Consider the following 26,140-nt stretch of genomic DNA (forward strand, 5'->3'; position numbering starts at 1 on the left):
CATGTGCAGAGTGGAGCACTTTAACGGTTTTGTAAATTCACGATACATGCAAGAGCATCATACCGTTTGCTTCCCAAATGAAGGAAGAATTCTGCTCTCTCGATTCAAAACACCCATACCACAAGGACAGAGTCTCTTTGCCATTATCTACATTGCCTGTTGCTTTCAAATTAAGGGTGGCTCTCTGTCACCTAGTGGATCTTGCAGTGTAACTTGGATCACCCATATACCTGAAATAAAAACTACAATTCAAATAAGAGTTTGAACTGGATTTTCATCTCTAAGTGAGTCTGACAGTGTGGTGGAACTGCTCTGTTGTTAACAAATGTTGTAGGAAGCTAATACAACAACTACTACTTTTACTCTTACTACACAACGTCATGTGAAACCTTCATGATTAAGTTAGGTGGAGATTAGGAGAAACATTAGAGAACAGATCTCATATAGTGTATTGTTGCGTAACTCTCCCTTCTGTTGTTCCTTCCAAGCAGCAACCAGTTATCTTCATCTATTCAATCTGTTATTCATCATTGGACCCTTTTCTGTTTCCCTTCTGTTTATATTTGCTCATCCTCAGTAGGCTACTGCAAAACGGGAGGAGGCATTTAACCCCATGATGGGCATTAGACTTTTTTGTTTCAGTTGCCATTCATAGCACCCTTTATATTAAACTCTATTGAAAATCCTGCTACAGCCCAATGATATGTAAATCCGCCTCATATCTCTGATGCAATCCACTCTTGCAATCAGACTTACAAACAACCATATTGTCTATCTGACAGCCTCTCACAGGTTATGGATTGATCTTTGACAGAGCCTAACACAATTAGTATGATTGTATCAGGATTAAATCAGATCAGAAGGCCACTGTTCCCAAAACAGTTTTCCAAAGCAGGGGAAGATGGATTACTCACACATTTAAAAAATTGTAGGCGACTAACAGGATTCCTGTTGCATATTGTCATAGAGAATGAGAAGCATCGGTTGACTGACAAACAACACATTTCAAAGTTTTTTGAAAAGTAGGCAATATATTGACTGCATTTAATATATCTTTGAATTGTTATAAGGCAAATATATGACAACATTTGTATATTATTCAGCAAGATTCATGTGGGGCATTACGCACTGCAGACTAGGCCACTTTTTATATCACAAAAGACCAAGTGTCCATGCTATTTCAAGATTAATTCTTAATTTGTCTCTGAAATGCATTCCACTTGGGTGAATCTCACAAAGCCTTTCAAACTTACATCAAAATATGATCTAGGGCCTACCTCATTTGGTTGATTTTTTATTTTTTATTTTAGTGACTGAATAGAATGTGAAGTATTATAATAAAACAATTTAATATAACTTTATTTGAATGTTATGGTAGCATGATCCACAATAATTCTCATTACTGATAAATGAGAAAGGGAGTTCATTAGTAAGAAAAATGAACAGTGCAGTTCATCAAAATGAATGTTTTATTTTTAATTCCATTTTGAATGAATTACCTCTCATTACCAAAATACCGCAGCAGGTAGTCCACAGTGTAAGATTCTATGACATTAACACAAATATCATGATGTGAGAGAAGAGAGAACAACTGAACTTGATTCCATGTTAAACTTTTTGTCCCAAGTGATGCATCATGGGTCTGCTTGTTAATTTAAAGGAACAGTGTAGTTTTTATAGGCAGGTAAAGTTGCATTACGATAATGAGGAACATTTATTGTAACACAATAGTTTTAATAGTTTTATAAATGTAATATTTCCTTTTGCAATACCATAAATATTTATATCAATGTTAACCATAGACATTTTTACACAACTTTGTAATTCTGGTAGGCCTAATCAGAATTCACTGTGATTTTTCGTTAAAATGCTATGAAATTGTATTAAAATGCTAATAAAAAAACGTCTGTCCCTATAGTGTTCTTTAATATCTTTGCAGTCTTTGTAGAAAATTTCACCGTTACTATTATATAAAATATTGTTTTCGGAAAATAGGACCCGGAGATGAGATGCTTCATGAGAATCACCTACTTCTGGCTGTATAGTCCATATGGGAACAGACCCTTTTTTACTGTTAATTTCTTGTATTTAAGTTCTTAACTCTGGAAATAGGCCTATCCTAATAAAATAGACTAGGCCTAGGCCTACTTCGAAACTGTTGGCAGAGATAGGCCTCCAGTTTCAATAGGCCTAGTGTAGGCCTAAATCAGGCTATCCATTCGTTTTAAAAATCCATGCGCATGATGGGTCATGATTGCAGTTTTATTCCAATGCGTTTGGGGGCAGCCAAGGTGTGTTACATTTTAGTAGGAAGCAAAAAGAAGAAGATGTGCGCTTGATAACAGGAAATGAGAAAACGCCGTAGAAACCGTCGAGATCTCAGACCATAGACAGTAAAAGCCGGATTACTTCTACCTCAGCCCAGCCCAAGCAGGCGACTATTCTGGCGAAGTTAGGCTATCTTTAAGAAGACATGGGGCTCTCTGAGGAAAAGCACGTTATATTCTTTGTATTACTGGTTATTATAGGGACGCATCAGTGGGTAAGTCTGTCTATTTCTTATTTTCAATTTTGGAAATGCTAACGTTAGAAGTTTACGCTAAAATAACATTAGTCTCTGACATTTGTCAGACTCACACCAGATAACGATAACTTAGATAATACACTAGCCTACACGTACGTAGATGCCTGAGTTGAGTGCTGCTGCCTTTGTTTTCCTAGGGTGGGTTGGGATGTAGGTAAAAGGGGAACAGAACAATTGTAGCCTAATTCTCTTTTGTAATATATTGTGTATTATTTTGTTTGAAAACACCACGACCTCGCTGTCTGTCTAACGTCAGTTTCGTAGTCATGTTGTGTTGTGTTGTTGATACTGGTAGGGGGCTATAAGGAGGTATCATGTGAGCTCCTAGCTGGCTTGGGGTTCTATTTATGCCCATCAAATCATTGAGCGGTCAATGCCGTGTTGTTGTAACAAGAAAGTTCCAGTAATGTGTTCGTAGCCAACAGTATGCCTAGCTGCTTTGGACATTCATTGTTCTGCGTTTAAAATATGTGATTAGGTAAAGGCTAATCAATGACCATAATGCGACACTAGTCGCAGGGTTATGGGTTAGTCACTGTCCAAATATGCGTTTCAACCCTCGTTTGGATATGGGTTGGGTTTGACCTCTTAGTTTGCATCAAATTACTTGTGATCAAGTCGTTGAAGCAATTAATTAATTCTTTAATATCATCAGTTAGGGTGCATCCAGCTGACTAACTTGAACATATAAACACATCAATACAATTTTCGTTTATGCTGTTTGGTGCACCTATAAGGGGGATTAGAGTTACAAACCGGTTCCTAACGAGCTTGCAGGACCTGATGCAAAGAGGACGTGATGTAACTTTAGTCGGCGGCAGTGGCTGAGCTGTCAGTTTCCCGTGGGTTCATAGCCTACGTTATCAGAGATAGGCTTCTACGAAATGCCAATCCTGTCACGTGCCATTGCATTGTTGTGTAGGTCTACCTTGAAGTCGCGGGGCTGCATGGCAACAGAGTTGCACTACTCATGCAAGTTGGACAAAGCAAAGACTTTCTCAGCGGCTCAGTATATAGCTTCCTGGTCATGGGATGCCGCATATGTTTGAGCTGTAGGTTTGGTTTCTGTCAGCATATTGCCCAGGTTGTAGTCAGCTTAGCTAATGCCTGAAAGTTGATGAGTCAGGAATGTTCCAGGCAGCTGGCAACGGTGTTGTCACTCACTGTTGGCTTGTGATTCCCTTTTGTACGTGATCACTTTGGTTTCAGTTCAGTTTTATTTATTTTTATAAAAGAAAGCATCATAGCAAGTGTGTAAAAACTATGGCTGGAGTCACACTGTGGTTGCAAGTTCAACCAAGCCTGACGAGTGTAGACTGTTTACCAAAGCCAATGTGAATACTACAGTCTATTCTTATTGGGAATTTCAAGATGTTGAGTAAGAATGTCACACATTAAGGTTTTATCTAAGATAGACCTATGCAGTAATGCCTTTACACAGAAGAATGGCTTTATCTTGCGGTCGTGCTGTGGTTTGTAAATAGCATTGCCTCTCTCTAAGTGGAATTCACCCTGGCATGGGGGGCGTCATTCAGGGTCTATCAGTGAGGGCAGGATATCAGGCACTTACACAAACATATCAAATATCTATCATGCTCCAAATTCACTCAGGCTAGCCTAGGACCCATGTAATGTTTTACCAAAGGTATTGAAGGCGTCACATGTGAAGGTGTGGTGGTGAAGCAAATACGTTTGTTTTGAATTGGTCCTACTGCATGGAATAGGCCTACCTGTAATACACAGTGCAGTCACGAGCACTGAGTGTGTGTGTGTGTGTGTGTGTGTGTGTGTGCTATACAGATGTTAAGAGATGTTTCTTACAGGACAACTCTGAGTCAGAACATGAGGTAACAACTGGAAAGAGGAAGGGTGCATATGTAATTAAGAATATATCATACACATAAGCACACAGACGCACACACACACACACACAGACCTGCAGAGAGAGAGAGAGAGAGAGAGAGAGAGAGAGAGAGAGAAAGGCAAGATATTCTGGTCATATCTTGCTTCACCACACTATGGAGACTGTTATTAGGTTGAGGCTAGGATTGCCTGAGCAAGTGGCTGACCAACCTTGAGAGGTTTTACAATGTTTATAGGCAATTGGTCAAGGCCAACTGAGATACACAGAAAATCTTTTAGCTGTCCTCACCTCATTTGACGAGCTACACAGGAAATCTCTGGACATTGATGATATTGTACATGCTCAGGGTTTTTTTTTTTATGTCAGTCATAACGCTTCTTTCCCATGACCTTTGTTGTCTGTTAGTCTGTGTAAACTCCTTGCAAACCCCTGTGCCTTTGGGAAACTTTTGTACTTTTTGTTTGCTGGTCCTGTAGTTTTGTTCTGCTCCAGCAAGGCGATTTCTGATTTTTCATCCTCTCCGGTGCAGGTGCAGGCGCAGGCGCCGCACTGTGTGTGGTATGGAGAGTGTGGGGACTCCCTCAGTGTCCAAGAGAAGAAGTACAACTGCGAGTACAACGGCCCCCCCATGCCCCTAAATGACACAGAGGGATCTCAGCTGCTGGCGGTAAGGACTTGGATGCCAGTGCACACTCAGTGACGCATTAACTTTAAAGGAAGTACAAGGCGTATAGAGAGGCCTATCTGTATAACGGTGCACATTTCCTGCATAGCCTTTTGACCCTTTACTGATCTTTATTCTGAATCTAAACTGGACTTAGTAATTTTGAACTGATTAAATGTGAAAAAAAAAAAATCAATTTGCTCGTCACAAGGAAATGCTTTTTAAATTAGAGGTCTGTTTGTATGTGTGTGTGTGTGTGTGTGTGTGCGCGTGTATAGGAGTTGTGTCCAGGTTTTGACTACGGGGACCAGGCTCTGTGCTGTGATGTTCAGCAGCTGCGGACGTTAAAGGGCAGCCTGCAGGTCCCTCTGCAGTTCCTGTCCAGGTACTAGCACCCGTCTCTGATGGGCATCCAACAGGAGCTAGGAAGCATGTCTGTTCAGCCTCTCCACTGAGGACACTTCTGTTTGTGTGGTTATTTATTTATACATACAGCTGTTTGATCTGCTGTTTCAGACAGTTTGTTTACTGCTGTAGATGCTGAATACGATTTAATTGCTATGTTACCATAACAATCAAGATTTTATGGACCTTTTAGTGGCTGCTATTGTGAATTATACGATATCTAACTTTTAACATAAGATCACATGCAAGCAGGAAATTAACCTTATATTATAAGGCATGTTACCTATCAAGGTATGTTTTTTCTTTCTTTAGGTGTCCAGCATGTTTCCAAAATCTGATGAACCTGTTCTGTGAGCTTACGTGCAGTCCGAGACAGAGTGACTTCCTTAATGCCACCAGTTTCAGTCCCTTCCAAAACAAAACCAATGTGGTTGAGGTCACTTATTACATCAGCCAGACCTTCGCCAATGGTGAGTGGCCATTCAGAGCATGCAGGCATGGGTTCTTAGGCCAAGCCTGCTTGGCAAGTCTGCTGAACAGTCATCTGTCATCTTCATGTGCAATACACAGAGCCTCTCACAGAGACTCCAGGCAGGAGATGGGGCTGGGGATTGGGGATGTCAAAATTTTACAAATTAAAATATTAAAACATTTTAAATGTTTTATTTGACTTTTATACGTCCCTACCCAAACCTTTCTCATGTCCTGTTTGCCTGTGTTCCTGCAGCTATGTACAATGCGTGTCGGGATGTGCAGGCCCCTTCCAGCAACGTGAAGGCCCTGTCTCTGCTGTGTGGGAAGGACGCGAGTGAGTGCACTCCCACCAACTGGATCGAGTACATGTTCGACACCAACAACGGACAAACTCCCTTTGCCATTGACTCGGTTTTCTCAGGTACAGACAAGGTTCCTATAGTTGAAATCAGACTTGTTTGCATTATATTTTGCACAGATTTGTTTCATGCGTGCTTTTACCCAAAGTCACTGTTAAAATGTAATCGATTGGCTAGGTGCTGTTAGCGCATCACTCTACCGGCTGGGGTCTGGTTCGTACCTCAGCCAATCATTATCAAATTTACTGTCCATCTGTTGTGTTAATGAACCTGAAACCTGACGGCTGTTTGGCCATTTAAAAGTCCTGAACAGGAAAGAATGGCTTGGCAATGCTATACAAGTACTAGGAGACCACTTCTCTGTCTATTTTGTGCTTGGTCCTGTAAGCCTGGTTAATCACTGAAAGCAGGCTCTCCTGCTCCGCCTTGCGCTGATAACCTTTTACCTAGCTGGTTTGAGTTGACCTCTGTTCACCCCAAACCCCTCCTCGTCCTCCCACCTGAGTTGACACGTGGTGCCTGACTTCTGTCCACAGACGTCCCTGTAAAGGGCATGACCCCCATGAACAACCACACCTTCACCTGCACCGATGGCCTGGACGACGGCTCGGGGCCCTGCTCCTGCCAGGACTGCAGCCAGGCCTGCGGCCCTACGCCCGTGCCCCCACCGCTGCCCCCGCCCTGGACCATCCTGGGTATGGACGCCATGGACGTCATCGTGGGGATCTCCTACGCCACCTTCATCCTGCTCTTCATGGGAGGTGTGCTGGGAGCCTGGTGCTACAGGTGGGTGGCCACACTCACACTCACTCTATCATTCTATGCTGGTCATATGATGGTCATAGGGATGCATACAGATACATTCACTAGGGATGCATACACAGATTGTGAGATTTTTTTTATTTGTTTGTTTACTTCATTTTTGTTGTTAATGTTACACTGTTTGTGGCAGGGAAAACAAAAATATTCCTTATAATCCCATAACTGAACCAAGTCTCTCAGCCTTTCATAGGCTCTGAACCTCTGAATGTGATGTAACATAACAGATATACATCAGCCATTATCATCGGTAAATGTCATTATTGGCCGAGAAGTAAATCAGTCAACAAGGCAAATAGTTTCTAGTTTTCACACCTACAGATGGTTTGGTGTGGCCATACTTGGCCTATTCTCTTCATCACATGGTGCTGAAATGATTGGTGTCTTTGCTCTGGTTTCTCTTTACAGGAAAAGGACCATTATGTCTGAGTATGGCCCCATCCTTGACAGCAACAATCCTCATTCACTAAACGGCGATGTTGGCGACTCCTGTGAGTTATCATCATTTCTTTTTTTTTTCGATGATCAACTGATCTTTCCTTTCCAGGTTTAGTGTCTTTGAAATGCACCCTACTGCAGGGTTTTATTATGCATTATGCACATTAAATCAAAACATTTTAACCAGTTTCAGAATGCTTTCTATTTGCTCAGTTGTGAAAGTGTTTGGCTTTTTTTGTCTTCAGTAGAGTTAGTTTTCTACAGAGTTCTACAGATTCTGAGTGCAGGTATAGCCCCACGACATTTGTATTCATGCAAATTAGTGCATAGATACTATTCATAGCTTTGGCTTGTAAAGTTTCAAGTAGCCCACACCCCTGTGTGTTTGTGTTCCTTTGAGGGTAGTTTGGTGCCTTGGTGCAATTTGCTCTTTATTATCATCCATACAGATCAGTCCTTTCCCTAATGCCCCAAAATCTCCCTTATCTTGCCAATGCTGAATTTCACAAGTGGGCTCCCAAGTTACAGAGACCCTTCCCCTTTTTCTCTCCTCCTGGCTCACCTCCCAACTGCACCGTGTTCCAAGTTATTATGCAAATTGGATTTAAGTGGCTGGGCTCTTTGGATCATTGAAATCAATCTCAGACACCTGATAGTGATAATTAGTTTGCTAGGTGAGCCCGATCAAAGGAAAACTACTTAAGAAGGATGTTCCACATTATTAAGCATGCCACAGGTTTCAAGCAATATGGGAAAGAAAAAGGATCTCTCTGCTGCTGAAAAGCGTGGAATTGTGCACTACCTTGGACAAGGTATGAAAACATTGGATATTTCCCAAAAACATATGCGTGATCATTGTACTGTGAAGAAATGTGTCGCTGATTCAGAGCACAGACGGGTTTGTGCAGACAAAGGCATCATAAGGAAGGTTTCTGCCAGACAAATCCATAGGATTAAGAGAGCAGCTGCTAAAATGCCATTGCAGAGCAGCAAACAGGTATTTGAAGCCGCTGGTGCCTCTGGAGTCCTGCGAACCTCAAGGTGTAGGATCCTCAAGAAGTTTGCAAGTGTGCATAAACCTACTATTCGGCCACTCCTAAACAATGCTGTGCAACCCTAGATGGTCCAGATGGATGGAGGAATGGATGGTTGGGGAATGGCCACCATGTCCCAACAAGGCTAAGACGTTAGCAAGGAGGTGGCGGAGTCATGGGGAGAGAGCTGGTAGGCCCCTTTAGGGTCCCTGAATGTGTGAAAATGACCTTGGCAAAGTATGTAGTTTCTGACTGACCGCTTTCTTCTGTGGTACAAAAAGAAGAACCCTGCCTTCCGTAGCAAAATCATCTTTATGCATGACAATGCACCATCTCATGCTGCAAAGAATACCTCTGGGCCATTGGCTGCTATGGGCATAAAAGGAGAGAAACTCATGGGTGTGGCCCCATCTCCCCCTGACCTCAACACTATTGAGAACCTTTGAAGCATCATCAAGCAAGAGATCTATGAGGGTGAGAGGCAGTTCACATCTAAGCAGCAGCTCTGGGAGGCTATTCTGACATCCTGCAAAGACATTAAAGCAGAAACTCTCCAAGAACTCACAAGTTCAATGGATGCAAGAATTGTGAAGGTGATCTCAATGAAGGGGTCCTATGTTAATATGTAACTTGGCCTATTAAGATGTTTTTGATTGAAATAAATAACTTTTGATTTAATTTATATGACGTTCTAATACTGCAAATTCAACAAATGACCATGTTTAGTTCTTTACAACCTATAAAATGCCTTGAAACTCGGTTGTGCATAATCATTTGGAACAGTGCATTTTGAGTTTTTATTTTTGAAAGGAGGTTTGTTCAATAAAATTCAAATTATACTTGGTTGATGACTTGAAAATTATACTGACTGTCATTTGCGTCAACTATTTAGGAAAATCTGAGAAAAATGTAATTTGCATAATAATTTGGAACGCAGTGTAAAGACATTCCTCCAGCATTCCACTCAATTCCAAACCTCTTTGTGGTTCCTGCAATGGCTCCCATGGGAGAGTGCCTGTCCGTGCTCTGTCCAGCGTGATGGGCTTTCCCAGTCCTACCCATTGTATAGCACAGTGGCCGTGTGCTTCTACTCCTGTCACCAGAGTCAAGGCCTTAAAGTGCAGAATGCTGCTCTTTATCAACGCTGTGAAAGGCAGGCTCACAAAGTGAAGGGTCAAGTCTCGGAATGCGCTCACAAACATGTGTGTGCTGTCGGTTGACTCATTGGGCAACACCACAGTGGGAGATTTCCTGTCTTGAGTCTGTTCCACGTTTGCTAAGCTCTTTCATGCTGGTCAAGAGCAGATGACCCCGAGAACAGGGTCTAGTGGATTAGGCAGAGGTGGTAGCAGCAGAGGGATGGCTGAGGAATGACTTTGGTGAAGTGAAGCAGTTTACCTGTTTTGTGTCCCTATTTGTGATCACTACCACCCTGTGACCTTGACAAACAATAGAGGACTGATTCCATGCATAGGTACAGTTGGTCGACTGAGCTCTACATCCGATGGGCATCAAACATTTAGTCAGCAGCACATCAGTGCACTGTGTCTCTCTCAGTGTTGTCAAGCAGACACGGGTTTAGAAGACATATTTGTTATGTTTGTGTTTGCGATTTGTTTTGGAAGAATGTGAGTGAAAGATGTGGTATAAGCTCCCTTTCCTATAGTCCTTGTCCCTTTTGTTACCTATTGTAGACAACAACAAACTTTGAAACATACAATTCACACAAAGTGAACAGTTTTCATCTTTGATTCAGTGGTGCGACCTTAACCATACAGAAATCAATAACAGCTCTACAGTTCCACTCCTTATTCTTTCTGGTCACTAACGGCTCTGCCTGGTCTCTCCCCTCTCCCCCTGACCTATGGGTCTCTGTGCAGCGTCGGAGGCGTCATGCTGCGAGACGCTGGGCGAGCGCTTCGAGGACGCGCTGCGTCGGGCCTTCACGAGCTGGGGTTCATACTGTGTCCGGAGGCCGCTGCCGGTGGTTCTGTGCAGCCTGGTGCTGGTGTCGGCCTGCTCGGCCGGCCTGTGCTACATGCGCATCACCACCGACCCCGTGGAGCTGTGGTCGTCGCCCGGCAGCACGGCGCGCCAGGAGAAGGACTACTTCGACACGCACTTTGGGCCCTTCTTCCGCACCGAGCAGGTCATCATCACCACACCGCTGGAGCCCCCTGAACCCTACTCAACGTTCCCAGCCGGAGACATCGTGCCATTCACAGCGCCACTGCGCAAGGACGTGCTGCACCAGGTGTGTGTGTGTGTGTGTGTGTGTGTGTGTGTGTGTGTGCGTGTGTGCGTGTGTGTGCGCGCGTGCACTCGGAGGGGAAGTCTGAATATCCAGATGTCTGGCTATTGAGAAGTGAAAGTATACTAGGTAATACTAAGTAAACCTCAGTGGTTTCATGTCCTGGTCAGATGCACCAGCTTGTGCTCATCTCTGAACAGCTGGGTGTAATTGATAAAATCCATACAAAGAGTTCAACGTAGACGCAGACATACACAGAAACATCCTACTATGCCTCCCTTATCTCTATCCCTTATCACAGATATACTAGAAACCAGGACACAGACTAACAACACAGACTATATTGCAAAGGAGTATATGAAAATAATATACACAAATATATGTAAATGTACAGAAAAATAATGATTCTGATGCATACTCCTGAACTAATGGTGTAATGCAAACTGTGTTGTCTGGACATAGAGGAAAAACAACGCAACTTGTGTTGTTTTCAACACATTCATTTTAAGAGTGTGGAGGCTGTGATCACGCTGGCATGAATGAGGAGACACAAGTGTAAGGTGCCAGAGGCAGGGCACCCACTCTGGTTGCTAGGAGAAGTTTGTTGTCAACAGCCGTCTCTGTTGGAAATGTGTTTTGCATTTGATTAGGCAGTATGGCTGCGACCACACTACACTGAGTCACTGATGTTTGCTAGTACGATCTCCACCTCCTGTCTCAAAGGGAATGACTCATGGCTGTGTTCCTATTCTGTCCTTATGTGCTGACTACCACACACACACACACACACACACACACACACACACACACACACACACACACACACACACACACACACACACACACACACACACACACAAACAGGTGCTTGACTTCCAGACAGCCATAGAGAACCTGGAAGCCCCCTATGGCAATGAGACGGTGACCCTGAAGGACATCTGCCTGTCCCCGCTGGCTCCCTACAACAGCAACTGCACCATCCTGAGTGTGCTCAACTACTACCAGAACAGCCACGACGTGCTGGACCACGAGGACACGGACGGGCTCTGGGTCTACGCAGACTACCACAGCCACTTCCTGTACTGCGTCAGGTGAGCCCAGGACAGGTTTCAGGAGCACTATTCAGGAACATGGAGGCACAATAGCACACTTACTCTGTGTGCACACCGAGAGCGACTAGAACGTCAAAATGTGCACATTTTGAGCATCGAGAGCAGCAAACAGAAAGTTGGGAGCTTGGTCAACTTTATGGTAACGAGCTATGATCAGTGGCAACGACCAGCAACCAATTCAAAATTAGGTGTGCACAGTTCTGAACTTCAGTTCCTACGAAACATTTGTTGAAGTTAATTTGTGTAGGGATATGTGATCCTAACGGTTCTTTAAAAAAATATAACATAATATGACTGGCCGTCTGGAATACCTCCTAGGTTCACTCATCAAAAGCAGGGCTGCCAGAGCCAATTTGACGCTCAAGTTGTTGTTGGTGTGTTAGCACAGTTAGATCAGCTCTTCTCAGTCCTACCCTTTTGAGTCCACATACTGCCCTGTACCCTGTGAGATCTGTTCTAGTTAGCCTAATAACTCATGCACTTGATTAGTTAAGTCTCTGAGAGAGGCTTTTTTCAAGCCAACCTCATGAGCTATTCCTGCATGTGTTAGTGTGTTTGTGCCTGTGCTGTTTTTCTTTGACTGAGTGCTTCTGTTGTCGGCCCGCAGTGCCCCAGCCTCCTTGAACGACACCAATAAGCCCCATGACCCTTGTCTGGGTACCTATGGGGGGCCTGTGTTCCCCTGGCTGGTCCTGGGAGGCTATGACGGTGAGTAGAACACTGTGTCCCACGTCCTCGTGTGCACTGTTGAGTCATTTCGTGTCACTGTCAAATCAGACACCATCTCAAATTTTGCTCAAAATGTTGTCTTATAGAGTGTTTAGGTCCCAAAACGAGCATCTGTAAAATATGTTTGTTCAAATCCAATGTTTTCATATTTTCTTTGCCCTTCTCTCAGGAGCCATATTTGGACATGTTACATGTTGTGTCCACTCTGGGGCTCCTGTAGCACAGTTGAGATCGCTACTCCTGTGTGTGCGTGTGCGTGTGCGTGTGCGTGTGCGCGCGTGTGTGAAACTTGGGGCTGTTAGGCTCTCACAGCACAAAAAAGGAAGCACCGTTCATTGTATGTGTCTGATGCGAGGGCCCCTTTTCGACGGGTTTGGGATGTACAAGAGGGTTGACCCGACTGAGAGGTTCTCTCTATCTGAATCAAATTCCCTAATCTGGGGTTTGGAGCTAACAAGGGTGGCCTGACTCAGAGGCTCTCTCTATCTGAATCAAATTCCCTAATCTGGGGTTTGGAGCTAGCAAGGGTGGCCTGACTCAGAGGCTCTCTCTATCTGAATCAAATTCCCTAATCTGGGGTTTGGAGCTAACAAGGGTGGCCTGACTCAGAAGCTCTCTCTATCCAAGTCCATATTCCCTAATTTCCCTATTCCCTATACTTACCGGTACATAATGTGGTTCGCTCATAAAAATAATTCAGAACTGCATTTGCAAAAGTTGGTTTGTCAGTATGGTTAAAGAGGGATCAAAAGTTGTCTGCCCTCAGGGGTTAAGAGGAAGTTACACAGGGAGTTTGTGAGAACTGAGCCACATATAAAGTTTTTCTCAGATACAGATCTTATTATTAGGGCTGTCAAAATAACTGATTAATTAATTTCAGAAAAAATAACTGATTAAAAAAAATTAGTGCAGATTAATCGATTCCGTATGACCTTTGACCCCGAGCCGTTCTAGTCAGCAAAAATTAGCCTGTAAAATGAAGGAGAGAGAAGAAAACGTGCTGCCTGGATCATTGATTAGAACATTTACTTTTAAAAAACGGCCTGATGGTGTTGATAAAACAATAAAGTGTTGAAAATAAAGTCCTCTGCAATGTCTGCAGCAAGGAAGTTGCATATCACTGGAGTTCATCAACTCTATAGTCGCACATCAATGCAAAGAAATAAGTGCTGACATTGAGGGGAGTGTTAATTTATTTTCATTGTGTCCCCTAGGTTATATCTGTGGCCTGAAATGCCTTGTATGTGAAAAAAAAAAAACTTCTTCCTGAAGCACTTTTGAATTTATTTCCTCAGCATATTAGGTCATATCATAGATTATTATGGCAATTATTTGAACAATGAAAATAATAATAAAAGAGTCTTTGAACTTTAATGTCACTAATGCTGATTATTCAATGATTCATTTGAATTTAAATATTTAAAATACTTTCACAGCAAAAATTATATATGCGATTAATTTAGATTAATTAATCACAGAGTATGTAATTAATTAGATTCTTTTTTTTAATCGATTGACAGCCCTACTTATTATATATATATATATATATATATATATATATATATATATATATATATATATATATATATATATATATATATATATATATCTATATCGGTGTGTGTGTGTGTGTGTGTGTGTATATATATATATATATATATATATATATATATATATATATATATATATATATAATAACATAACATATAACAGATCTTTATAATATCTATAACAATTTAGGTTCAGTCTCTGAATACACATTTCCATATCCTCGCTTGTATGAAGTGCATTTGGACCTTAAAAGGGCCCTGAAACTTGTCTCACCGACATGACATTTGCTAACAGAGTCTGGTTGCGTTTTTTTGTCTGCTGTGGTGCATCGGACTTTCCTTCCTAAATACACAGCTGAGATCACTACTCCTGTATGTATCAGTGCATTGTGCAGAGTAAGATGTGATGAATAGAGTATTATGCTCTTGAATTTCCCCTGGGGATCAATAAAGTATCTCTATCTATCTATCTTATATTCTGCAAATATAATACTTTATTAATGTTGTGCCAATGTTTGAGGTATCCATAAAATATGAACATGGAGAAATTATGGATTTCTAGATGTGGTTGCATTTCATGGCCATTTTCATAGAACAAAATGTGTATGTGGGATAGGTAGCAGGAATGTGAATATATAGGGGCGTAGTTAAATATTGTGTCATTTAGTGTTCAAAGTCTCAATGTTGTACTATGTTTCCTTCATAGATAAATACACTTCCTTCATAAATAACTACACGGTTATACTTCTGCGTAACTGTTCTTGCTCCTGCGGAACTCTGTCATGTTCCTGAGAAACTCTATCTTAATATCTGGTACAACATTGATCGTGTGTACACTAAATTGAGCTACTTCCACATAGATTTTCCAGTTCCTACAAGCTACCCCTCATACTATTTCATGTCCAAAAAGTGCAACCATCCCTTGCTTTATCCTTAATATCTTTGTGACCTTTATATGTGGAAAACACTAATATTGGCACAACAGTAATAAATCTTGGATTTAAACAAGTAATAATGATTGACATGATTGGTATTACAAACTCGTTTTTTGTATGCATTTGGTATCACTCTCTTTGCACTTTTCTCCAGGGCCTTGTAAAAAAATCAGTGACCATGCCATACAAACTTTTAATGGTTCAGTCATATTGAAAACATGCTTGAGATTTCAAGATATGAATGCCAAAACATTGCTTCCCAGACTATGTGTTTTTTTAGTCTGTCAAACTGACGTAATATCAAGGGCTGGAAAAACGATTTGATTTGATTTGACACAGAATGACCAGTCTGCACTGCAGTACATCTATACCTATTTTTGCTTTGCAAACATGACATTGGGAGCTGTCAGGGCTGTTAAACATCAATCTTGCTCCAGATTTGAAGATCAGTTGTCATTCTCCAGGTGCATAATGAGTACACAATCCTCCAGTGCTCTTTGCCATGTAAACCCCATGCAATGTGTTGCCCGCGCTCCTTTTAACCAGCATTGCCTTTGCCTTTCCAACCGCAGCCAACAACTACAACAACGCCACAGCCCTGGTCATTACATTCCCTGTGAACAACTACCACAACGATTCTGTGAAGCTGGAGAAAGCCTGGGCTTGGGAGAAAGAGTGAGTACATTCAGCGGCCGAGACACTGCACGGCAGAGAACCACTGAAGCTCCAGAAAGTGTCTCACTGCATAGTACAAGCAAGCAGAGGCTCATATTGATTGTGGTGTATGATAGCTTTTGGCAATGGGTTATAGCAAGTCAGTTCAACAATTTTATGTTGTGCAGTTAAAATATGGATTTTACATTGCTGAATGGTCATGTGACTTAGGTGTCTAGGTGTCCCGTACAGACAATAACGCACTGTGTGTTACGAAGAATCACATTTAAAAAGAAACAATATTTTAAAATGAAAACAGACTACTGTAGACCTAGTGTCTCAAAATGATTAACTTCAGTGGCACCCAGGACATGTCCTCTATCTGCTTTTTGGGTAGATTTACTTACTGCATGCACTAAAACTTGTTAACACAGTTTAACCGAACCGAACCGAACCGAACGTTCAGGCAAAGCTTTTTAAAAAAAAAAAAAACCTGGCAGGCTACACGTTACAACACTGGCCAATTAATTTTCCCTCAATGTATGGAATGAAACACTCTGTGCCTGTGTGTGCTGGCTACATGTTGTCCTCCATTATGATAGATAGATAGATACAGTAGTTAGTTAGTGAGTTAGTTGGTTGGTCCCAAAGTATCTATCTATCATAATCCGAGCCCTCTCTCCCTCCTCATCCTCCCTTCTGTGCTGCCAGGTTCATCCGCTTCGTTCAGAGCTACTCCAACCCCAACCTGACCATCGCCTACAACTCGGAGAGCAGCATTGAGCGTGAGATTGAGCGCGAGAGCAACAGCGACATCAGCACCATCGTGCTCAGCTACGCCATCATGTTCATCTACATCTCGCTGGCCCTGGGCCACATTAACAGCTGCCGACGCCTGCTGGTGAGTCCAGTCACACGGCTCAGGATGCTGCCTCACACAGATACACCTCTCACACACCTCACACCTCTACTTTGTCTGAGTGAGCTTTTCTTTCTTTCTTTCTTTCTTTCTTTCTTTCTCTCTCTGCTTGTTCTTGTTCCCTTGCTCTCTTTTTCACAGCTCAGCACTCCCTGTTATTATCTGAGTTGAGCAGATAATAACAGGGAGTGCTGAGCTGTGAAAAAGAGAGCAAGGGAACAAGAACAAGCAGAGAGAGAAAGAAAGAAAGCTCGTCTTTCCTTCTTTCTTTCTTTCTTTTGCTTTCTTTTGTTTGCCCTCCGCCCCCTCGCTTCATTTCACTTTCTTTTTCTGCACCTGTGACACTCAGCACACCAAACGCTATCTAAATCAGCGCTGTTCTCATGTGTGTGTTTGTGTGTGTGTGTGTGTGTGTGTGTGTGTGTGTGTGTGTGTGTGTGTGTCAGGTGGACTCCAAGATCTCGCTGGGCATTGCAGGCATCCTGATCGTGCTGAGCTCGGTGGCCTGCTCACTGGGCATCTTCAGCTACGCCGGTGTGCCGCTCACCCTCATCGTCATCGAGGTCATCCCTTTCCTTGTGCTCGCCGTCGGAGTGGACAACATCTTCATCCTCGTGCAGACCTACCAGGTACCTACCCTCCTCGAGTGAAATACTAATAAACATATCATACCTGTCTGTGCAACACCATGGTGTCAGAAGATGGTGTTGAGACCTGTCTATCCTGCTGTGTTACCAGAGGGACGAGCGCATGCCACAGGAGGAGCTGCACCAGCAGATTGGCCGCATCCTGGGAGACGTGGCCCCCAGCATGCTCCTCTCCTCCTTCTCCGAGACCGTGGCCTTCTTCCTGGGTACGCAGAGCAGCCCAGCCCTCCATTTACCCAACTTGAGTCATTTCCTGGATCCCACTCCATCTCTCTCTCTCTCTCTCTCCCACTCGCTTCCTGTCACTCTCTTCACTGTCCTGTCTGATTAAGAGCATAAAAACCCAAAGCAATTTTCTTTAAAAATAGACATTAAGACCCAAATGCACAAGCACAACATGCTGAGTTAGTCCTCAGGCTGATGAAGTTTACAGCCATCAATATGAGTGCTGATAGACAGCAGGTTTAGAACTTTGAACTCTGTCTTCACCCATGCTGTTGACGTGAAAGCACCTGCTGTTTCTGCAACTCAAGCTTTTTTCCTCACTGACCCACTTGTTGATGTTAACTGTAGGTGTAAAACTCCTGATCTTTCGACCAGGCAGTAACAACCCTTAGTGTTTGTCACCCCAGCAGCCAGCCCTGACTGTGTGTGTGTGTGTGTGTGTGTGTGTGTGTGTGTGTGTGTGTGTGTGTGTGTGTGTGTGTGTGTCTCCTGAGGACAGATGACGGAGCTGTTTGCTTGCATTCCAGTCTTCAGTCCACTGTGCTGTGTTTGCCCTGTCTGCTTTGAGCTGCTATCGATCCCATCTGCCAGCTCAGAAATTTGATTCTCTCTAGTGCTTGACCTTTTTTTTTGTTTTTTGTCCTCCCCCACTGCTTTGTGGATTTGAGATCTCTTTAAAAGGGTTGGCTGCACTACTGCCCCATGCTCCACTCCACAATTCCCATATTTCTGAAGCGGAGTATTTATTTGGAGCACTATCAACTGTCACATTAAAAAGATGGTTTACATGAGTCATTTCTAATGTAAAGCATGACGTGGCTTTTCACAATACTTTCCTATTGCACCTTCAAGTTTGCTCTGGTGTGGCTCCCGTGGCAACAGTCTGAATGGTTTAACCCCCGTCAGTGGTGATGGACCCTTGCATTCCTGGCCTGGCAGCTGGCCTGTGTGATCTAACCACCTTGTGCTGTCTCCACAGGGGCCCTGTCCAGCATGCCAGCTGTGCGCACATTCTCGCTGTTCGCCGGCCTGGCCATCCTCATCGACTTCCTGCTGCAGATCAGCTGCTTCGTCAGTCTGCTGGGCCTGGATGTCAAGAGGCAGGAGGTGAGGGGTCAAGGGTCAGGAGGCAGAGGTTGTGACTCTGTGTCGCCTGCTGGGTTCAAATCATGCCCTCTGGGCTTTTGATGTGTTTGGTGTGTATCGATGGTTGACCGTGGTTCTGTGTCTTTGTGTGTGTTTGCCAGAGTAACCGACTGGACATCCTGTGCTGCGTCACACTGCCAGAGGGTCAGGAGGAGCGGACCGACAGCTTCCTCTTCCGCTTCTTCAAGAAGGTCTATGCCCCCTTCGTCCTCAAGGAGTGGGTGCGGCCCCTGGTGGTGAGTCAAACGCGGACACACACACACACACACACACACACACACACAGAGCTAAGTTTTCCCTGCATCCTCCCTCTGACTGCCAAGAGTATAAGACTATTCATTTTAAGAGTGCCGTCTGTCTGTCTGTCTGTCTGTCTGTCTGTCTGTCTGTCTGTCTGTCTGTCTGTCTGTCTGTCTGTCTGTCTGTCTGTCTCCATCAGGTGGCTTTGTTTGTGGGCATCTTCTCCTTCAGCATAGCAGCTATTAATAAAGTGGAAATCGGATTGGACCAGACCCTGTCCATGCCTGACGTGAGTCTCTGTGTGCATTGGGCTACACTGTATGAGAAGTGAGAAAGAAAATAAACACAGCCATGGTGTTTCTTGTATTGTTATTAGGATCTTTTAAAAGGGAAGTTGATTGTTTAATTTTGTAATGTGGTGTATTGTACAGAAATCAACCTGTGTGTGTGTGTGTGTGTGTGTGTGTGTCTGTTTTTGTGTGTGTGTGTGTGTGTGTGTGTGTGTGTGTGTGTGTGTGTGTGTGGCCCAGGACTCCTACGTGCTGAACTACTTTGGGAACCTGACGGAGTACCTGCACACTGGGCCGCCCGTGTACTTTGTGGTGGAAGAGGGCCACGACTACCGCAGCACCGAGGGTCAGAACAGCGTGTGTGGTGGCGTGGGCTGCAACAACGACTCCCTGGTCCAGCAGGTGTACACCGCCTCCCTCATCAGCAACTAGTGAGTGACAACAGACCCCACAGGGTTGAGTCCAGTGGAGACCTCTGATCTCCGACACAAAATTAAATCATTTAGTCATTTCCTGTTTCACCTGCTCTCTTTAAATGGGTATAAAATGTATATGCTATAATGTTATTTTGTAAGAACCGGTCAGATGAGCACTGTTTATCCCCTCTCCCCTCCCCAGCACAAAGATCGGCTTCACACCCTCCTCCTGGCTGGACGACTACTTTGACTGGGTGAAGCCGCAGTCCAGCTGCTGCAGGTACTACAACTCCACGGGGGCCTTCTGCAACGCGTCAGGTAAAGCATTAACCACTGTATCAACAGCCGAGCCCTCTCACACACCCCCACCCCACCTCCTCATTAGAGTGCTCTGCTCTACAAAGCTCTTTGTTTCCTTTGGTTGTTTTTCCATGTCTTCACCCTACATCATGAGGCAGTGTAGTGCATGTATAAGAGTATATAGAGAAACTGCACCCTGTATTTCTGATGTGCCTAATCTCCAGTGTAAAATTTTATAGAGAGATTTAATTGAACCTAAAAATATTATGATGGTGTTCTGCCTCTAAACACATGTTGATTATGCTGTTATTCTTATGGGCTTTGCAAGCCACATGAAACATTCTGCTATTTCTGTAGCTTTCTCTTTTGTATTTGTTGACCTTTTGCTGTCTCAGATTGGTGAAATCTTGAGAATTAAAAAGTGTTTCACTGTGTTTAAAATATGCCAGGGTATTTTTAAAAATAGTTTACACACACACACACACACACACACACACACACACGCACTGTGGTCAGGGCCATTTTCAGTGTAATCCTGCTTCAGCTTTAGTGGCTTTGTCAAAAGGCCTTGTGCATTTAGTTAGGGGAAGTTTCGATTGTTGTGAGTAATCCCTTATTTTGGCTCTGTGTTGCCTGGCAAACTGCAGCATGTGACTCTGCTCAGATGCCTGATGACCTTTAACCCCAAACCACTAGGGTCTGCAGGAATAACTCTCTGGTGCTATGTTAAGATCTAGTAAAGTGTCTGAAGGGAAGTGAGAAATGAGAATCATGTGTGTGAGGCGGTGGTGTTTTAAATCTCGTGTGTGTGTGTGTGTGTGTGTGTGTGTGTGTGTGTGCGCGTGTGTGTTTCAGTGGTGGAGCCGCAGTGTGTATCCTGCAGGCCGATGACGCCAAGTGGCAAACAGAGACCCACCGGTGAGGACTTCATGAAGTTCCTGCCCATGTTCCTGTCCGACAATCCCAACGTCAACTGTGGGAAAGGGTACTTATTTACCACATGTGCACAGACAACTCTATCTCTCCCCCCACCCCCCCCCCACACACACATACACACACATACACACACACACACACATACACACAAACAAAAAGGGCCAAGTCTCGCGACCCCCTTCTCTCTAACCTGTGGAATTTGGTTTTGAAATGTTGTGAGATGGACATTGGAAGCAGAGGCAAAAGTCTCCTCTCACAGGTAGGCTATGTCAACATCAAAGGAATTATGTCAATGGCAGCCTTTCACTAAAAACCTTTACAAAAATGTTTTTAATCCAGACTGCAAATCATTTCTCGACCCTTCCAATATTTTTGGCGACCCCCCTGGAGGTCCCGACCTTCAGTTTGAGAACCACTGCCTTAGGCACTTTGTTTTCGAGAGTCCTTTACATCACATTACACTTGCATAAGAGAGTCAAATTGTTGGGTTTTGGTTCCTCAATATTGTTATATATTATATATTATATATATCAGCAGAGCTGAAAGTCAAGTGCTAAGATGCGCGTGTCTTGCAGTGGTCATGCGGCCTACGGCACAGCGGTGGACCTGTTAGGACATGAGACGGTGGGCGCCACCTACTTCATGACGTACCACACCATCCTGACCAGCTCGCCAGACTTCATCAGCGCCATGAAGATGGCCCGCGTCCTGGCCGACAACATCACCCGCACTATGGGCCTGGAGGGCAAGGGCTACCGAGTGTTCCCCTACAGGTAAACAACATGGGGGACGTTCACAGTCCAGTTCACTTCCACTGACTGAATAAACTGGAATAGAGACCCCAGCACTGCTGCTGTTGTCTCTGTATATTTGCACCAAAGTCATGAAACTTTAAAATAATGTGAGATTTCTATGTCTGTGAAGGTGGCAGAGGGGTATTTACGGTCTGAACCTTACATTTCCCACATCTCTCCTTGAGACCACTGACCTGAGTGAATACTGACCACAGTCTCGGACTCCTCATCTTTTGTGCCTTGTTCTCCTTTGTTTGCATGATGTCATGTGAATAGTGTGTCGCCCCCTATCGGCATGGAAAGAAAACATAAAAATCAATTTTTTTGCATGCGTCGTCCTGGCACTAATGTGGCTGTGGAAACGGTCTGTCTTCTTTGTGTTCTGATGTGGACTGGTCACATGCTGCACATGTGAGCTGCTTTTGGCAGCCGGTTGTGACCCTTGTTCTAGTGCCCTGTGCTTCAGTACAGGTTTTTTTGGGGTGTTTTTTTTTCAATGTGTTTTTTTTTTTTTTTGTTTGTTTTGTTTGCCTTTCTGAGAGATTGTGCTCATCCCTGTTCAGCGGGGCACTGTGGCCAGTCCGTGACCTCAGCAAAGATGGCTGGAATAGGAATGGGATTGATTTCCTGTGTGCGAGTGTTCAATGTCTGTCATTTTTGCCTGTGGGCTTGTGATATACGAGATAACGATGAAAGCATGTCTACGTATGCGTACCGTTTGTTTTTGGGCTTTATGGCACATGTTTACATTCCTACATTTTAGTATGTCTTGAAAATTACATTATTGTTTAAATAATGGTGCAAAAAATAAATTAAAAAGAAAGGAATTCTACATAGCCATTACATTAATATCAAAAGTCTAGCGATGGTTTTAGTTTTACATACATGTCTTTAGCTATGGAGAAATAATTGACGGGTCATCTGGACATCCCACTAGCTTCTTTGGAATCTTTTTATCCTGCTTGTTATGCTGCACATCAGCCTCCCCCGTCAACACCTCATTTTCTGTTTCCTCTTCACAGTGTGTTCTACGTGTTCTACGAGCAGTACCTCACCATCGTCTATGACACAGCCCTCAATCTGTGCGTGTCGCTGGCGGCCATCTTTGTGGTGTCCACTGTGCTGCTGGGCCTCGAGCTATGGTCGGCCTTCCTGGTGTCCCTCACCATCGCCATGATCCTGGTCAACATGTTCGGGGTCATGTGGCTGTGGGGCATCAGCCTGAACGCCGTCTCCCTGGTCAACCTGGTCATGGTGAGTTGCAGCCAACTTCTGCTGCTGCTGCTGCTTCGGCAGACTGCTGCCACTGCTGTAGAAACTGCTGTTGGTTTCCTCTTCAGAGCTTATAAGGAAGTAGGTGTCCTTATTTTAAGGATTTTATCTATAGGAGGGAGTTATGTTGCTGTCATGTGCCCAGTCGGTCATGTGTCCCACGGTCAGTGAGGACTACAGACGTTTTCAGTAGAGCAGCTGTTGTGAATGGCCATGCAGTTCATCACACTGTGAATTACTTATTGTGAGGGGTTAAAATGGGAAAATGTGTCTCACAGAGCATTTTTGTCATTCTTTTGTCTGTGTTTGTGTGTGTGTGTGTGTGTGTGTGTCCAGAGCTGTGCTATTTCGGTGGAGTTCTATACAGTAGTATTTAAGCGTGTGTGTCTCCAGAGCTGTGGCATCTCAGTGGAGTTCTTTGGTATTAAAGCGTGTGTGTGTGTTTCCAGTGCTGTGGCATCTCGGTGGAGTTCTGCAGCCATATTGTGCGGGCGTTCTCCATCAGCACAAAGAGTACGAGAGTGGAGCGGGCAGAAGAGGCCCTGGCACATATGGGCAGCTCGGTAAGCATGCCAACCCCCCCCCCCCCCCCCCGCTCCACTAACATGGCCAAATTAAAACAGATTTGACCTAAACTGATTAAACCTATTGAACCATGTGGATTATGGGGATAAAGCACAGGGTGTTCATCATCACTGAACATATCCACGTTCCGGTCCACAGGTGTTCAGTGGCATCACGCTGACCAAGTTTGGGGGCATCCTGATCCTGGCCCTGTCCAAGTCTCAGATCTTCCAGGTGTTCTACTTCCGCATGTACCTGGCCATCGTGCTGCTGGGTGCCACCCATGGCCTCCTCTTCCTACCTGTGCTGCTCAGCTACGCAGGTGAGAGACGCCCCAGACACCTGTCCTCCCAACCATTAGCCACCCCCATTACAATGATTGAGTGAATAAGTGTGCAGTATTGTCAAACCAGTGTAATAATCTCTCTCCCTCTCTCTTTCTTACTTTCTCTCTCTCTCTCCTCTCTCTTTCTCTGCTCCTCCAGGCCCATCTGCCAATAAAGCCAAGGTCATGGCTGCACAAAAACGAGTCATGGGCACAGAACGAGAGCGACTACTTAATTTCTAACAGCCTTTGTCAAGACACTAACATGACTACAGACTGAAAAAGCAGCATTGATCACGGAGTACCGGAGTACACACACACTCACACTCTTATTTACGATCAACAGGCTCTCTGTCTAAAGTTGGGCATTTTTGGTGTGTGATGCTTTTTCTCTCCCACCTCCCTTCTGGATCCTAACAAAGGGGACTAACTGAAAACAGAGGGAGGCTCCCTGTCTGAACTGAAGACGAAAAGTTCAGCGGCTTCCTGTAGAGGATGAAATATCAACTAACCAAGATTCCACCTAATAATGTTGAAGAACGGGAAATGTTTATGTGACAAACTTATAATCCCTAAATGTATATGTTTTCTATTTATCTGAGATTTTCTTTTTCTTTGTTTGAGACAAGCAATGCAGACGAAACATGTAAAAATCAAGAATTCATCACAATCAAAATGGGAGCTATTAAAGTGAGTACCTTTTTATAATGCAGGTCGACACTTTATTGTCCTATTGGTCAAGAAGCTAAGTCAGGTACAGCCCATTAAAACCATTATGTAAAATATTTTTCTGAACCATTTCAGACTGGCTAAGGTGAAGTGTGTATTTATTTATTTTTTTGTCCTTCATTTTAAGTTCTGACTTAAATGCATAGATGTGTGTTCATTGGCAACATTTAGATCAATCAACATACTCAGTGGGCTTGACTTTGTTTGTTTGTTTATTTAAACTGTGGTTACATTCCAGGAAACCAACCTTTTTAATTCCTTGAAATCTCAGTTGAGAGAAATGAAAGTAACTGTGGAGAGACATGACAGAGGCGATGAGTTTGACCCACTCAAGTTTGTCTTCACTTTGTATCCCTATATCTGTTCACTCACTCAGTGGGGCAGGAACTGTTGCAGGAACTAATGTTTCAGAGGATCTGTGCAGGTAGTAATGTTTCAGAGGATCTAGCAACCACTATGACTGGAGTGTAGGGGATGATGAAGGGTAGGGAAAATAAATAACACATTCTGAGCGATAAAGATTTTTTTTTTTTTTTTTTAACTGCAGTGTCCAGTGGTCTTGATCAGTTCACTAGTTACTGACTACACCAGTTAGGCTACAATGAAATTGTCCAAAGGCACAATGCCTTCAGGTGAATGGGAGTAGGATGATTTGCATCAGTTACGCTGAGTTTAAAAGGTCTTGCTTAAAACCAGTGCAGCACCTCTCCAGACATGGCTTTCTGCTGTTGCTTACCTTAAAGCACAGCACAGCTCTGATTTCAAAATCTGTAAAGAAAATGTTGAACATACACAGGAACAGACAATGCTGAGCATTGAGATATTACCAAGTATAAGATGTGCACAACCAGGTGTTTTAATGCTTCTCTTTTTAAAATAATAAATTGAATGTTGCAGCAGAACATCCTTTATTTTCAGATGGATATTATTTGGATGGATGTTATTTTAGATTTGTATGCCTTCTTTTGGTTTTGGAAATAAAACTTTTACTAATTTGTCATGTTGCCTTTTTTGACCGCATGGAGGGGAGAGGGGAAAAGGCAGAGGTGTTCATTTGAGGTAGCGTGATTACTATTATGGTTCAAACTAGCCTACTCTTCACAAGACCTTATCTTGTTTGCGAGTTAATATACAATCCGTTGACCTGTCTTGTAGCCTAGAAATCTAGACGCACCCTAGCGGCGGCAAATTAATTTGCTCAGCCTGTACATTTCAATGATATAGGATGGCCCGCCAGGCTACCTGTCTTGTGCATCTTAAGAAAAAAAGATAATATTCTACCTGCTAGCAAAGTGAACCTGGATATGCTGAGTACTCAAAAAAGTTTTATGCTAGAAATGTAGGCCTATACCATGCGTCCCCAGCATTTAGAAATTGGCGGATGCTAACTTGCATAATTATGTCGGCAACTTGCATAATCAGCACAATTAGCAAAATTAGCAATATTTCAGCAACTGCTAGGCCA

General features: G+C 43.6%; 1 protein-coding gene across 2 annotated transcripts; it reads left to right on the top strand.

The window, feature by feature from the left end:
- The first annotated feature begins 2,346 nt into the window (after positions 1-2,346).
- On the top strand, positions 2,347-25,670 carry npc1 (Niemann-Pick disease, type C1). Of its 2 annotated transcripts, none has more exons than XM_042102499.1 (25): positions 2,347-2,541; positions 4,971-5,115; positions 5,391-5,497; positions 5,830-5,987; positions 6,245-6,412; positions 6,887-7,136; positions 7,578-7,660; positions 10,522-10,895; positions 11,757-11,983; positions 12,612-12,712; positions 15,791-15,893; positions 16,584-16,773; positions 17,238-17,420; positions 17,530-17,644; positions 18,643-18,770; positions 18,911-19,045; positions 19,249-19,338; positions 19,580-19,770; positions 19,958-20,073; positions 20,911-21,040; positions 21,567-21,764; positions 22,808-23,039; positions 23,507-23,620; positions 23,781-23,943; positions 24,107-25,670. In XM_042102499.1, exons 1-25 carry the CDS (start codon positions 2,474-2,476, stop codon positions 24,187-24,189), a joined length of 3,852 nt encoding a protein of 1,283 aa, XP_041958433.1. In that variant the 5' UTR covers positions 2,347-2,473; the 3' UTR covers positions 24,190-25,670. The 2 variants fall into 2 exon arrangements, with proteins under 2 accessions (XP_041958433.1, XP_041958434.1); XM_042102500.1 differs by having other exon boundaries at positions 2,348-2,542; positions 4,978-5,115.
- The last annotated feature ends 470 nt before the right edge of the window (positions 25,671-26,140 follow it).

Source organism: Alosa sapidissima, chromosome 1, assembly GCF_018492685.1.
Source record: "Alosa sapidissima isolate fAloSap1 chromosome 1, fAloSap1.pri, whole genome shotgun sequence".
Classification (NCBI taxonomy): Eukaryota; Metazoa; Chordata; class Actinopteri; order Clupeiformes; family Clupeidae; genus Alosa; species Alosa sapidissima.